At 40.5% G+C, this 16,733-nt stretch overlaps 1 protein-coding gene across 1 annotated transcript in view; it reads left to right on the forward strand.

The window, feature by feature from the left end:
- Positions 1-16,733, forward strand: part of LOC143275247 (trafficking protein particle complex subunit 14-like) — an 83,579-nt gene that overhangs the window by 48,441 nt on the left and 18,405 nt on the right. Inside the window, exons 7-8 of the mRNA XM_076579221.1 lie at positions 7,408-7,485; positions 10,295-10,395. Of these exons, the coding sequence (XP_076435336.1) occupies positions 7,408-7,485; positions 10,295-10,395 (179 nt within the window). The remainder of the gene's footprint in view (positions 1-7,407; positions 7,486-10,294; positions 10,396-16,733) is intronic.

Here is a 16,733-nt window from a genome sequence, read left to right on the forward strand (position 1 = left end):
TGTGTGTGTGTGTGCGCGTGCGTGCGTGTGTGCGTGCATGACTCACATTTGAACTCTGAGACTGATTTGTTTGTCAGTGCTTGTGTGAATGTGTGTGTGTGTATGTCAGAGCATGTTTTTGTTTTTTTATTGTACACATGTGCCATGATAACATTTTGGAACAACCAGAGAAATAAAAATCCAATGTTTTATTCTTTTTATGCTCATTAAGTCTAATCTTTCCATGACTGGATGGGATGACAGTAAAACTGAACTACCAACAGAAATATCTAGTGATATATTCATTTGTGGAGAGTGATTTACCTTCAGGGAAAGAAAGAAAGAATACCTGATAATACATTAGAAATGTTATTCAGATATTCTTTGTGACAGTGCTTTTTCACTTTAATTTGTAAGATGATTATAAGTTCTGTTTGTTATGACTTGAAGTTCTGTTTGGTATGACTTTTTAAAAAAAAAAACATTTTAATGTTGTTGTTTTTTACCATAGAGGCCTTCTTTAAATCCGGATCTTATACATGGTTTGCTAGTCCCACCACGCCCATCCGTATCTTCATTTCAAGGAAGTGTGGGAAGTGCTCCCATGCGTTTTCACAATGTGTGAGAAAGTGTGGGAGGTCCCCCTTATATTTATTTAAAATGTTTCCTTTGTCATTGCACTTGGTTTCTTGTTTGGGGGGAGAAAAGGTGGGCTAACATCTCCTTCCTTTACCCATTCCATATTTTTGTGTCTCGTTTTCCATGTCCTCATTACATACAAACCCCAGCCCAATTTTCATTAGTTTAGAATATGTGTACCAGTATTGGCCATTTCCAATATAAAACAATTCAGACTGTAACAAAAATTATGTTTTCAAAATTCAGTGTTTGCCACCTTTGTTTTGCTAGTTAATCTGTCAACCTCACCACACATATTCAGTCATGTGTTAAATGTCATCAATGCAGACCCAAGCTGGCTACGAAGAACAGTGAAGCTCTCTCTTTTCCTCCCAGTACACCCAAGTTTTGTCTAGTGTTATCCCTCCCTTCCACCCCTGTACCCTCCCTTCTCCTCGCATTCCCCCACAATCAGAAATTCCTTATCAATGAAAGAACAAATAGGCAAGGAGAGTAAAGGATTAAACAGCAATAAAGAGAAGTAACTCATGTGTTTGTTTTGTATTGTCCATATATTCCATGTAGCATATTCAGGACTAAAATGTATACCAGTCTTTAATTAAAGCTAATTTGTGTTTGCACATTTCTTCTGTCATTGCTGCTGCGTGCACATGCCAAATGATTAGTGTAACTATAAGGACAAGCTCGGAACGTCCTTTTTGAGGAAGTGTCTGGGTTTGTTCCAGTGTACCTGTGTACTAACTGAATTGGTAGCACAAGCAGCATTTACTTGAATTTGTGAACCTTGTGAACAGAGAGAGTTACTTTTCTTCATTGTTTTATAATTCCTTATGCCTAACTTGATTTTTTGTTACATTGACTGTATATGTCTGTTAATTGTTTCTGAGGTCTAGTTGAATGTCTTCTGTCCAGGTATCAACCTCCTTGCCTTTCTTTGTCTCTCATGTTACTTGTGTGTGCTTTTTTAATTAAAAAAATGTATTTACACTGTTGAATTGATTTTGACTGCATTATTTTAATTTCATACCCTCTTAATGTGCCTGACAGTCTGTCTTCTGTCATGTGCCTGTCTGTCTGTCTTCTGTCATGTGCCTGTCTGTCTGTCTTCTGTCATGTGCCTGTCTGTCTTCTGCATGTGCCTGTCAGTCTGTCTTCTGCATGTGCCTGTCTGTCTGTCTTCTGTCATGTGCCTGGCTGTCTTGTCTTCTGTCATGTGCCTGTCTGTCTCTCTTCTGTCATGTGCCTGTCTGTCTCTCTTCTGTCATGTGCCTGTCTGTCTGTCTTCTGCATGTGCCTGTCTGTCTGTCTTCTGTCATGTGCCTTGCAGTCTGTCTTCTGTCATGTGCCTGTCTGTCTTCTGTCATGTGCCTGTCAGTCTGTCTTCTGCATGTGCCTGTCTGTCTTCTGTCATGTGCCTGGCTGTCTGTCTTCTGTCATGTGCCTTGCAGTCTCTCTTCTGTCATGTGCCTGTCTGTCTCTCTTCTGTCATGTGCCTGTCTGTCTCTCTTCTGTCATGTGCCTGTCTGTCTTCTGTCATGTGCCTTGCAGTCTGTCTTCTGTCATGTGCCTGTCTGTCTGTCTTCTGTCATGTGCCTGTCTGTCTGTCTTCTGTCATGTGCCTTGCAGTCTGTCTTCTGTCACGTGCCTGTCTGTCTCTCTTCTGTCATGTGCCTGTCTGTCTCTCTTCTGTCATGTGCCTGGCAGTCTGTCTTCTGTCATGTGCCTGTCTGTCTGTCTTCTGTCATGTGCCTTGCAGTCTGTCTTCTGTCACGTGCCTGTCTGTCTCTCTTCTGTCATGTGCCTGTCTGTCTCTCTTCTGTCATGTGCCTGGCAGTCTGTCTTCTGTCATGTGCCTGTCTGTCTCTCTTCTGTCATGTGTCTCTCTGTCTCTCTCTTGTCATGTGCCTGTCTGTCTTCTGTCATGTGCCTTGCAGTCTGTCTTCTGTCATGTGCCTGTCTGTCTTCTGTCATGTGCCTGTCTGTCTGTCTTCTGTCATGTGCCTTGCAGTCTGTCTTCTGTCATGTGCCTTGCAGTCTGTCTTCTGTCATGTGCCTGGCAGTCTCTCTTCTGTCATGTGCCTGGCAGTCTGTCTTCTGTCATGTGCCTGTCTGTCACTCTTCTGTCATGTGTCTCTCTGTCTCTCTCTTGTCATGTGCCTGTCTGTCTTCTGTCATGTGCCTTGCAGTCTGTCTTCTGTATTGTGCCTTGCAGTCTGTCTTCTGTCATGTGCCTGTCTGTCTTCTGTCATGTGCCTGTCTGTCTGTCTTCTGTCATGTGCCTGTCTGTCTGTCTTCTATCATGTGCCTGTCTGTCTGTCTTCTGTCATGTGCCTGGCTGTCTGTCTTCTGTCATGTGCCTTGCAGTCTGTCTTCTGTCATGTGCCTTGCAGTCTGTCTTCTGTCATGTGTCTGTCTTCTGTCATGTGTCTGTCTTCTATCATGTGCCTGTCTGTCTGTCTTCTGTCATGTGCCTGTCTGTCTCTCTTCTGCCATGTGCCTGTCTGTCTCTCTTCTGTCATGTGCCTGGCAGTCTGTCTTCTGTCATGTGTCTGTTTGTCTGTCTTCTGTCATGTGCCTGTCTGTCTCTCTTCTGTCATGTGTCTCTCTGTCTCTCTCTTGTCATGTGCCTGTCTGTCTTCTGTCATGTGCCTTTCAGTCTGTCTTCTGTCAATTGCCTGTCTGTCTTCTGTCATGTGCCTGTCTGTCTCTCTTCTGTCATGTGCCTTGCAGTCTGTCTTCTGTCATGTGCCTTGCAGTCTGTCTTCTGTCATGTGTCTGTCTGTCTTCTGTCATGTGTCTGTCTCTCTTCTGTCATGTGCCTTGCAGTCTGTCTTCTGTCATGTGTCTGTCTGTCTTCTATCATGTGCCTGGCTGTCTGTCTTCTGTCATGTGCCTGGCTGTCTGTCTTCTGTCATATGCCTGGCAGTCTGTCTTCTGTCATGTGTCTGTCTGTCTTCTGTCATGTGCCTGTCTGTCTGTCTTCTGTCATGTGCCTGGCTGTCTGTCTTCTGTCATATGCCTGGCAGTCTGTCTTCTGTCATGTGTCTGTCTCTCTTCTGTCATTTGTCTCTCTGTCTCTCTCTTGTCATGTGCCTGTCTGTCTTGTCTTCTGTCATGTGCCTGTCTGTCTTCTGTCTTCTGTCATGTGCCTGTCTGTCTGTCTTCTGTCATGTTACTGTCTGTCTTCTGTCATGTTACTGTCTGTCTGTCTTCTGTCATGTGGATGTCTGTCTGTCTTCTGTCATATGCCTTTCTGTTTTCTGACATGTGCCTGTCTTGTCTGTCTTCTGTCATGCACCTGTCTGTCTTCTTTCATGTGGCTGTCTGTCTTCTGTCTTCTGTCATGTGCCTGTCTGTCTGTCTTCTGTCACAGGCCTGTCTGTCTGTCTGTCTTCTGTCATGTGCCTGTCTGTCTGTCTTCTGTCATGTGTCTGTCTGTCTTCTGTCATGTGCCCGTCTGTCTTATGTCAAGTGCCTGTATGTCTATCTGTCTTCTGTCATGTGCCCGTCTGTCTTCTGTCATGTGCCCGTCTGTCTTCTGTCATGTGCCTGTCTGTCTGTCTTCTGTCATGTGCCTGTCTGTCTTCTGTCATGTGCCTGTCTGTCTGTCTTCTGTCATGTGCCTGTCTGTCTTCTGTTATGTGCCTGTCTGTCTGTCTTCTGTCATGTGCCTGTCTGTCTATCTGTCTTCTGTCATGTGCCCGTCTGTCTTCTGTCATGTGCCTGTCTGTCTTCTGTCATGTGCCTGTCTGTCTGTCTGTCTTCTGTCATGTGCCTGTCTGTCTATCTGTCTTCTGTCATGTGTCTTTCTGTCTTCTGTCATGTGCCTGTCTGTCTTCTGTCATGTGCCTGTCTGCCTATCTTCTGTCATGTGTCTGTCTGTTTTCTGTCATGTGCCTGTCTGTCTTCTGTCATGTGCCTGTCTGTCTGTCTACTGTCATGTGCCTGTCTGTCTTCTGTCATCTGTCTGTCTTCTGTCATGTGTCTGTATGTCTTCTGTCATATGCCTGTGAGTCTGTCATCTGTCACAGGCCTGTCTGTCTTCTGTCATGTGCCTGTCTGTCTCTCTTCTGTCATGTGCCTGGCAGTCTGTCTTCTGTCATGTGCCTGTCTGTCTCTCTTCTGTCATGTGTCTGTCTGTCTCTCTTCTCTGGCATGTGCCTGGCAGTCTGTCTTCTGTCATGTGCCTGGCAGTCTGTCTTCTGTCATGTGTCTGTCTGTCTTCTGTCATGTGCCTGTCTGTCTGTCTTCTGTCATGTGTCTGTCTGTCTGTCTTTTGTCATGTGTCTGTCTGTCTCCTGTCATGTGCCTGTCTGTCTGTCTTCTGTCATATGTCTGTCAGTCTGTCTTCTGTCATGTGCCTGTCTGTCTCTTCTGTCATGTGTCTGTCTGTCTTCTGTCATGTGCCTGCCTGTCTGTCTTCTGTCATGTGTCTGTCTTCTGTCATGTGCCTGTCTGTCTTCTGTCATGTGTCTGTCTGTCTTCTGTCATGTGCCTGCCTGTCTGTCTTCTGTCATGTGTCTGTCTTCTGTCATGTGCCTGTCTGTCTTCTGTCATGTGCCTGTCTATCTGTCTTCTGTCATATGTCTGGCAGTCTGGCTGGCTGTCCCAATCAAACAGGATAAGACAGTATGTCTGTCTCCCCAGCAACATTATTGTTATGTTCTGATGTGTGCGTTTGTTTCTTTTTCTTTTTTCTTTTCATTACCAACATGCATGTCTTCTTCATAATTTAGTATTGAATAGCATAGGGTTAGAAGTGGATAAAAAAAATCAAAAAAAATCACACAAGTGCTTTGAAACTGGAAGGAACTTTGATAGGAAGTAATAAAGAAAAGTTGGAAGATTTGAATAGATTTTTTATTTTTTTAACAAGTGTCGTTACAAGGGAGGCACTGCGGCAGAATCCAGCATTGGACTTTTGATCCAGTGTTCACCATTTATCAGAATTTGAGGCCTGGTTTCAATGTTAAAGTGATTTTATCACATGATAACAGTCCTTTGTTAACCAATGACATCCAATGCATTCACAGATGAAAATCAAAAAACACAATCCATCAAACAGCACGCACACACACACACACACACACACACACACATGCACATGCTCTAACATATTAAGTATTAATTTAACCAAGGCAAGGCAGAATTATATAAACATTTCTGGCATAGAATTCCATTTGGCAAACAGAGTTTGGTCTATCCATTTTGCTGAGTACAGAAATGTATGCAGAAAAGGTATGTTTTCATGTTTGACTTAACCCTTACCCTGGTGCAATTCCAAACAGATATTTAATAGCCACTGGTGAATTAATAGAGAAAAAAAAATAGAGAAAAAATGGTCATATTTTGAAACCATGTATTATTACCTTTTTGTGTATGCATATTTGAATAATACATGTTGAATGAAAGTTGTACAGAAATAAACAAAGAACAACAAAAACATAATGTTAGAGTGTCAGTAGCAAACTGTAATTTACATAGCTGGAGAAAATGAGTGATGACAGGTATTTTTTCAGAATGAATCTGTAGTTGATGATTAAGTACTCCACAGTCAACAACAAAAACATTCGGTCATCACATACTTATACAGATCTCAGACTGTACTAAGAATCATCCTTGGTAGCTGTAGGTATGAGTAATCCAGGTAAGAATCCAGGTGAAAATAGGTAGAAACAGACAGAAAGGAGGACCTCATCATCAGAAATGGGGACCTGTAACACAGGCAGATTTCTCTCATCCCCCAAATCTTATGTCCATCAGACTGTACTGTACTGTATTGAAGAAATTTGCAGATGATAAACAGCCATGCCATATTAATGATATTTTATGCTTGATTTGTGCACATCAATGAACACATGAGAACCATGGCATTTATAGCAGCCTCTAAGACAAAGTGGTTGGCATTGCAGACTAATGACTGGGATGATGTTGGTTTGGTCCCCAATAAAGTTGTGTTTTTCGACCCATGGCTTGCTCCTATGCAGAACAGAGTATATTATTGACTCAATGGAAAGACTGGGACCATACGGTCAAGGACCATACATTTCACTGATCTGTCTTTGGGAATGTGTCACATTGTCCCAAACCTATAATGGACTATGGCAGCATCATTATCATCCTCATTCTCATTCATCATGAGTATAGAACAAAATTGTTCCAAGATTTTGGTCTTTATGCCCTGCTCTCAGGTGACCTCAGTTTTGATTCTCAACAGTTTTGATTCTCCACTTCTACGTTAGTGGTGAGTTCTGTCATGTTCTTCAGTGTTGACAGGCTCGTGGTGGGGCTGTCATACAAGGGACATGGTGGTAGAGGAGATGGTCAGTCTGCAATGAAATAATCATTGTTGTCAGTAGGGGGCTTGATAGGTGTTGACCTGCATATCTTGAATCAGAAAAGACTTTTGAACAGGACCGACATGACATTGCAGCAGTGCTTTGGCACCTTGTGTGTGACCTCCTGGCGACATAATGTTGATAGTTCCCAGTGGACTGTCAGCACTGCTGCAGATGGATGTGAGTGTGGCAGTGTGTGGGGAGACTTGGAATGAGTGACCATTGAAATGCTGCAGATGGATGTGAGTGTGGCAGTGTGTGGGGAGACTTGGAATGAGTGGCCATTGAAATGGTGTAGATGGATGTGAGTGTGGCAGTGTGTGGGGAGACTTGGAATGAGTGGCCATTGAAATGGTGTAGATGATGGGGCAGCAAACTTGTTGAAAACTGCGGCTTGTTTTGATAGGCCTCACTGTGCAACAGATTCTTAAGGATGGCTGTGTGGAAACAGGTTGCCGAAGCTGAGAGTGCGCTATCCAGCGTTCACCGTCACTGTCAAATGTGAGGGACCTGTTGAAACTGGAAAGACGTAAGATATGTTGACAGTGCATCTGTGTGTGTAGTCTTGCATCTTTATACTGTGTGTGTGTGTTTGTGTGTGTGTGTGTGTGTGTTGTAGTCCTCAATTTTATATGTTTCTACTTTGAGTGGGGTTTAGGGGATGTTGTTGTAGTGTTGTAGTTTTTTTGTTTCCACTTTGTGTGTGTGTGCACATAAGCATGGAGATAAGCATAAACGTGTATATGTGTGTGTGTGTGTGTGTGTGTGTGTGTGTGCGCGCGCGCGCGTGTGTGAATCATAAGAATCAGAATCATCAGAATCCTATTCATTTGTCATGAAAACCATGAATGAAAGGTTTATAGACACAACAATAAAGGGGGAAAAAAACAAATAAAAACAAACAACAAAATGTAAGATGTTCTTATCAAAACGTGATGTGTTCTTTGAAACATTTATATGTGAATTTTGCTAGTCAGGGTTGTACGGGGTCATAATTACACCATTGACTCACTTTATCAGTATCGTCAAAATTTGTGAATTCAGACTTTAAATCTGTTAAGAAAACTTCTCGTAAGTGTACATATCTAATGCATATGTCTAGAAAATGATACTCATCTTCTAATACACCACAGGTTTTGCATTTTCTTGCATGTTTTTCTGTACCTGTGTATCTGCCTCTTTCTATTTGGAGATCATGTGCACTTATGTGAAGTCTGCACATGGTGGTTCTATGCTCAGTTTTTCTTGAGAAGATCAGATATGGTTCAAGTCCGTATTCTTTAGAAGCATTATTGTAGAATGTTAACTTTTTTATTTTCGTTTTTCTGCTTTCTCCAGAAATTTATATACTGACACTCAAGTTTCTTTAACCCTTTCATCGCCAGAGGTGGAGACCTAGCTCACTGTACAAACCAGCTGAGCAGCGGTACACTTCAGTCTAAACCAGCTGTGCAGGAGAGGGAAAACTGTGTCACCACCAACCCACTTTAACCTGCCACAACTTCACTTTTACTCACTGAATCTTCTTCATTCATAGCTCATTTTAAAGGGCAAAGAATGCAAATTATGATAAACATGATTATTTGTATTTTGAAATCAGTTGATGAAAATGAAAAAGTTTGTACTTTTGAGTAGTTTTCACATATTCTTAGTTGTTTTAAACATAAAATACACTATTTCAAGTGAAAAATGAAAACACAGACTGGGAAATACAACTGGAAACATAGACACAACACATAGCTGAGATGAGAAGAATACACACACACACACACACACACACACACACACACACACACACACACACACACACACACACAATCACCAGCAATTCCATTAGGGAAAACACCACCACCACACACTCATTCTCTACCGGTCTGGCAAATTCTTCTCCACTGTCACTGTCAGCAATCGGCACTCGAGCGAGTGAATTATCTTCTAAATTCATTTGCAATGTCTCTGTAGTGTTCTAAACACCCTTTTGTTTGTTTTGTGAAGTGCTGTCCTTGCTTTGACTGGAAAAATCTGCTAAATAAATTCGGAAATATTTGACGTGCGTCAACTTGCAACTCAAACGTAGAATAGACGTTCAGGAAATTCGTGGTGAACATTTCAAACTTGTGTGGTTTCACAAAAAGAAGAACGAGCAAGGTTGGTAACTCTAGTGTACAGGTTGCTGATCGGCGCCTGAAGCGTTCAACTTGGGAGTCGCCACTCGGCGCCTGAACCGTCGAAAGAGTTAAGAGTGCAAGCTTTAATCTGTCGACATTCAGTGTACCCTGATTCAACAATATGTGATCAAATCCAAGTGAGGTAATAACAGATTTAATAAAATGAAGCCACTTGTTATTTTTAGAGTTATGCTTTTCAATCATATTATCATAACAATGTTTTATATACAAATTCTCATATGACTCTGTTATATGCATCCAAAATGAAATAATAATGTGTGTGTGTTAGAGTATGTCTTTGTGTGTTTGTGAATTCATCCTTAGATTAATTCCTGATCAATATCAACCACCAAAGAGAAACAAAGGGAATACAAAACCATTGTCCATTGGAAGGATTGGGGAGTTGGCTGATTTTGACTGACACATTGCACTTGCAGGTGTTCAAAATTCCAAGTTTTTGAAAGTGAAATTTCTTTCCATGATTTACAATACATGACAACTCTTAACTGAATTACACCTCCTGGATTATTGTTAAAGATACAATAATGACAAAATTCAAAGTCTGGTGACAGAAAAAAAAGACAGCTCTTTTTTTATTTGGCTTTATTTGTCATACAGCAGTGAACAATTTTTGCTTGGTTATATGTTGGACAGGTTTTATGTGGGGTACAACATTGATGAGTTGTATGTTGGGCAGGTTTTATGTGGGGTACAATATTGATGAGTTGTATGTTGGGCAGGTTTTATGTGGGGTACAATATTGATGAGTTGTATGTTGGGCAGGTTTTATGTGGGGTACAATATTGATGAGTTGTATGTTGGGCAGGTTTTATGTGGGGTACAACATTGATGAGTTGTATGTTGGGCAGGTTTTATGTGGGGTACAGCATTGATGAGTTGTATGTTGGGCAGGTTTTATGTGGGGTACAATATTGATGAGTTGTATGTTGGGCAGGTTTTATGTGGGGTACAATATTGATGAGTTGTATGTTGGGCAGGTTTTATGTGGGGTACAATATTGATGAGTTGTATGTTGGGCAGGTTTTATGTGGGGTACAACATTGATGAGTTGTATGTTGGGCAGGTTTTATGTGGGGTACAACATTGATGAGTTGTATGTTGGGCAGGTTTTATGTGGAGTACAGCATTGATGAGTTGTATGTTGGGCAGGTTTTACCTGACGTACAACATTGCCAACAACCTGCAGGACTTCCTCAGTGTGCGTCTCTACTGGAACCTGGACAGTCAGCTGTCCCTTCTGAGGAACAAAGGTAAATGGAGCAAACATGTCAACATAGGAACAAAGGTAAATGGAGCAAACATGTCAACATAGGAACAAAGGTAAATGGAGCAAACATGTCAACATAGGGACAAAGGTAAACTATCAGGGAACTGTAAGTGATGTTCACACTAGTTTTCTTTCATTATGCATGTACAACGGCATGAAAAAAGCCTTCGGCCCGTGCGTAAACAAGATCGCACCACTGAAGTCAGCTTCCGGCACCATTGTAACAGACCAGAGCAAGCAGGTAGAGAGATGGGTGGAAAACTACCAGGAGCTCTATTCAAGAGAGAACATTGTCGCAGACACAGCAGTGGAGAGCACCGCCAACCTCCCTGTCATGGAAGAACTTGACATCCCGCCCTTTGAAGTGGAACTCAGCAAGGCCATCGACTCTCTTGCCTGTGGCAAAACTCCAGGAAAGATGGCATCTCGCTTGAAGTCATCAAAACTGGAAAAAAGACCACGCTACTCCACCACCTGCACCAGCTGCTACTGCAGTGCTGGGAAGAAGGGACTGTGCCCCAGGAGATGCGTGACGCCATCATCATCACTCTGTACAAGAACAAGGGTGATCACAGCAACTACCGCGGAACCTCCCTCCTCAGTATTGTTGGGAAAGCCTTTGCCCGGGTAGTCCTGAGCAGACTGCAGCCACTTGCTGAACATGTATATCCTGAGGCACAGTGCAGATTCAGAGCTGGAAGGTCAATAATCAACATGGTCTTCTTCTCCTTGGAACAGCTGCAGGAGAAATGCCGGGAACAGAGACGGCCACTATACGTCGCATTCATCAATCTGAATAAGGCCTTCAACCTGGCCAGCAGGAAAAGCCTCTGCTACAGAAGACTGGATGTCCCCCCAAGCTCCTGAGGATGATCACATCTTTTCATGAAGAAATGCAGGGCATCGTTCAGCATGATGGATCTTCCTCTGACCCATTCCTAATCAAGAGCGGGGTGAAGCAAAACTGTGTGCTGGCCCCAACACTCTATGGCGTCTTCTTCTCACTGCTGCTGTCCTGTGCCTTCAGCCAGTCAGAGGACGGAGTGTATCTCCACACTGTGATGGCAGTTTCTTCAGCCTGGCCTGCCTTCATGCTAAAACCAATATATATATTTGTGTGTGTGTGTGTGTGTGAACTGACTTTTTTGTGGGATGGAGGTTTTGAGGCAAGTCAGAATATTTTTTTTCAAATTCAGTGAGAAAAAATGCTCTTAAATCCTTATTCATAAATAAGATGTTTTATTTGTTTATTTAAGGACATATCGATTTAAGGATATGTCTAGAGTGCATAGCATAAGAACACTTCACTTGTTTAAAAAAAAAGAAGAAGATACAGTGTATGTTTAAAAACCGAAATAAAAATAAAACACAAATGTACATTCGCACAATTCCATATGTAAATATCCACTGTGCTTGGGTGCACACGCACGCACGCGCACACATGCACACACACAGTTTGAACACACACACATGCAAATATTATATCGACAACTTAAAAAATTTTTTTACAGACCTATATTTTATTATCATCAGAATCTGAAAACATGACCATTTGTATCATGACGCGTTTCAGACGAAGGGGACACTTCCCATGAGCGACAGAAGCTGGAGTCTGTAAAGCAAGCCATTATTTGTCATGACCCTGATATTTTTATAGGGTATCGTGGTCACTTTTTTTTTTCTTTTTCTTTTTTACTGTCCAGTGTTTGCCTTCACTGCTGTTGTCATCCTCGTTTTCCTGCCTTTTGGTGTTGTTGATAAGTGTACTGGGAGTTTATGGTCTTATTTTTGGTTCATTCTTTGTTTCTTTGATCTTTTTATTATTTACTCAAATGATTAATTTGTGGTTTAGGCGTATAGGTTTCTTTGCGGTGTGCTGATGTTAATTTTTTTTTGTGTGTTTTATTTTCATTTTCTTCTTCATGTTTCCTTACCCCATCCTCTCTTTGTCCAAGGTAGTGATCACAATGTATTGATTCAAAAAGAAATCTCAGATTGAAGACTTTCTCAGAACCAATTTTTAAAAAGATCTTATCACTTTCATGAAGCATACTATTTATGTGTGGAGTTTGGGTTTTTTCCTTCTATTAAGAATTTCTTTTGTGTTATAAGGGACATTGTGGGTATGGCAAGACAATGTTTGTCATTATTTTTAATCATTTATTCATTGGTAATTGAAATGTTCTATAAGCTGAAGATGCTTAATCGTATCTGTGTATGTGTGTGTGTTGCGTGCGTGTTTGCGTGAGAGAGAGAGAGAGAGAGAGAGAGATGAAATGAAATGAAATATTTTAATGTTCTTTGGCCATGGGCACATGAACATGGAGGGGAAATCTCACTCATGAGCGCGCGCGCACGCACACACACACACACTAAATAAACAAGCAAATAGATAAGTAAATAAACAAATAAATATATAAAACCTTCATAACATAGCACCTTTTGCGACTTAGCATGTAAATTAAATTGACATTAAATTCTATTCATTATCTTTTAGCATACGTTTCTTCTTTATAAACATATTTAATAACTATACTCTTCACTACACAACTGCATTCAAAATAGGTCTGTTACTTTCTGCAAACTTCTGCCTCTGTTTCATACTGTGAAAAACAAACTTGGAAACTAATAATGACAGATCTCTGCATTTTCCATCTAATAATCTTTCTGATCGCAGATTGATTCCATTGACAAAAAATCTGTTTCTTAATTCTGAGTATAATGGGCAAACATATAAAAAATGGTTTTCATCCTCTACACAGTCTTTACAATATGGACAGTACAACTGTGTGATATCATTACCATATCTGTTCATATTGCTGTTAATGGGTAATACTCCACATTTAATCTGGGATAAAGCCACACAAAAGCAAAAAATGCATATTTCCTGTAAATATACACAAATATGCAGGTTGTCCTTAATTAACCTATGCAAACTATACCTTACTCTGTCTCTTACCGCACCAGACCATTCTTGAAAAAAACATACCTGTTAAACGTTGCTTAAATTTACTAAAATAACTTATTATTTGTAACACCCTGATTTAACCATACCTCATAAAATCCAGCTTTGGAAAGCATTTCTCACACTCCGGTTGCCCAACATCTTTTACCCTCCCTGTCCATTGACAACATCATTAAGTATGCTTGCTCGGGTAATCTACTCTCATCCATTTCCAACAGTCTAAACCAGTACTTAATACACCTAACGTGAGAACTAACAAACAAAGGATGCCTACCAAGTTCTCCATAAACCATCTTATTAGGGGTTTTTAGTGGCAGACCGAGGTATTTTTTACAAGCTAATAAATGTACTTTTTCTATATTATCTAAACTCTGATAACCCCAAATTTCTGATGAATATAGTAACACAGATTGTACTTTAGCCTAAAAAATTCTAAAATAAATTTCTGGTGACATTTCTTTACATTTTTTAAAGGCTTGACAAAGCCAAACAAGAGCCTTCTTTCCCTTTGCAGCCAAATGATTTGTGCGCAGTCTAAGACTCAACAGTTGTGAAAGAGAAGCCTAAATAACAATATCTATTGACAGCTTCTAAATCCTTTCCCTCGAAAAACCATTTTTCCCTTCGGCCTAAGAATCCACCCTTTCTAAATACCATTATCTTGGTCTTATCTATATTAACCTTTAGTTTTAATTCATCACAACAACTCTTAAGAGAATCTATTTGTGCCTGTAAACCTCCTGGTGAGGTTGATAAACAAAGAGAACAATGTTGGGCTCATAACACATCCTTGTCTTACACCTGTAGGGCATTCAAAGAAATCTGAAAATTCACCATTGACTCGTACACAAGAAACTAAAGACTGATACATTCTTTTCACAGCACCAAAAAATTTTCATGTAATGCCTTCATTATAAAGTACTTCCAGTAATTTCCCATGATTAACAGAGTCGAATGCTTTTCTGAAGTCAGTGAAGGCAACGTGAAGTTTTTGCCCTTTCTTATTTAAGTATTTCTGAACAATAGCATACGAATTGAATATTTGGTCCACGGTTGAATAATTTCTTTGGAAGCCTGCCTGGTTTTCAACAATTTTATTGCTGTCTTCCAACCATAAGCTCAGTTGTTTGTTTAAAAAGGATGTATAACACTTACATGAAGCATTGATCAGGGATATTCCTCTATAATTGTCCGGCTGATCAGCATCACCTTTTTTGAAAATCGGAGTTACAATTGCCTTGGACCATTCTTGGGGATATGTCCCTGTATTAAATATTTTATTGAAGAGCACTGTGAGAAACTTTACTACTTTTTCACCACCTGCTTTCAACATTTCCTGGACAATACCATCCATGCTGCTTGCCTTCCCATTATTTAGTTTGCCTATTGCAACCCGAACTTCCTCTTCTGAAATTTCTTTATTCAAACAGTGATCACTGACATCACCTAACTCGTTGTCCATATAAGTTTTGTTTTCTAAATTATCCGCCACGTTAAAAACTCTCTGAAAGTGTCTGAACCAGTCCTCCAAACCAATGTTGTCACTTACACTCTTTTTTGTGTTTGCACTGTTTAACTTCTTTATTTCCTTCCAAAATTTTGCCGAGTTGTGTACATTAGTTGCTAAGGAATCGGCTGTATTTCTTCAAAATTCCCGTTTTTTCTGTCTGAGTAATTTTTTATATTCTTTCTTTCTTTTAACATATTCAAGCCTATCACTTTGAAGCCTGTTTTTTCTAAAAGTTCTTAATATCCTTTTACATTTCAGTTTTGCATCTTTGCATTCCTGATCAAACCATGCACAGTTTTTTCTATGAGATGACACATAACATTTTTTACCATGCATTGTGCAGCCGACTTCAGACAGTCATTGAAAGTTACCAAGGCATGGTCAACATCTTGTTCTAATTGATGAATGGCTGCTTCCAGTCTGAAAGTATTGTCTTCAACATTTAATTTTGTTATAAATTCTGCTTCTTTTGCCTTATCCCATAAAACTTTATCTACAACAGTTCTCTTATGATCGTGAGATGTTTTCAGGATAGTTTCATCTTTACCATAGCTTAAAACAACTGACAACATAACCGGTAAATGATCTGAATCTACCATATCAGCTGCTGTTAAGGATTTCCATGAAAGTTTGAAAAGAAGATCACAAGATACAATAAAATAATCAACCACACTAGACCCAGAATCCGAAATAAATTTGCAACTATCATCAAAGCTATATTTACTAAGCCCATTTAAAATACAGCAATCAAATATGTCACAAAAATCAAGAAGTTTTTCACCAAACTGATTGATTTCTACATCCTGCAATAGTCTATTGAAAGATTGCATTTGTTCTTCTGTATTGTCTACATCTTCACATAAACTGAAATCAAAATTTTTGTTAGCTGTATGAGAATTCAAATCACCAAATATCAAAACATAAAATTCATCATAACACTCATGTAGATCGAGTATGTACTTTTCTAAAACCTCAATTCCAATGGTGTCTTGTTCAAAATTTCAAAAAGGAGAATCATGAGGTGGCATGTATGAAGCAATCATGAAAACATCTTTATCAACACTTAGCAGTCTTTTGATACCTTTAAAAACCAGAAAACCAACGAATTCGCTATCAGATCATTTTGATTCAAAACCATTAACATTATAATTGAGAAAGCTGAAAGGTAAATAGTTTTTTTCATTATTTTGAGTACTTTGTGCCTGGCCTATTTCCTATTTCTCAGCAGTGTCTGCTGCTACTTCACCTCGGGATGAAGAAGAAGAATCGTGCGGCATACTACTGTCTCTGCTGTGTGCACTGTCTGACTGTACACCCTTGAGTGCGTCTATAATGTTTGGCTGATCCTTGGAGCGTTGGTAGTTTGTCCATGAGCGTAAAGCACAGCCTTCATCTTGACTTTCTCTGCATTTGCTACTTGTTGATACAGTCCTGGTTCTGGAGTGTGACTTGTGGGTACCAACGTTAGTAGCAAGGTATGTGAAGTTATCCTCTTCTACAACAGAGGCTGCCTGCTGAGGAAGAGATAGTTCCCCCAGTACTGACCCTTGCTGCTTCAAAGGTTGAAGTTCACCAGGACGCTCCGTCACAAGCTGCTCTTGACGCTCTTCCGTTGGTCGCTCCTGGCCCGGCTGTTTTTTTTCTTGCTGAAACAGCTGTTCAAAGTGCTGCTGTTCCCTTTCCAGCTCCTGTTGAAGTTGTAGCTGACCCCAGTGCTGCTGCCGATTTTCTTCGATATGATTCTGTGGCTGCTCTTCTTGCTGTTGCTGCTTCTTTGACCGCATCTGGTCTTGTTGATGCTGGTACTGCTTTTCTCGCAGCTTTTCAATCTCTTCCTGTTGCTGTC

Source organism: Babylonia areolata, chromosome 30 (genome assembly GCF_041734735.1).
Source record: "Babylonia areolata isolate BAREFJ2019XMU chromosome 30, ASM4173473v1, whole genome shotgun sequence".
NCBI lineage: Eukaryota > Metazoa > Mollusca > Gastropoda > Neogastropoda > Buccinidae > Babylonia > Babylonia areolata.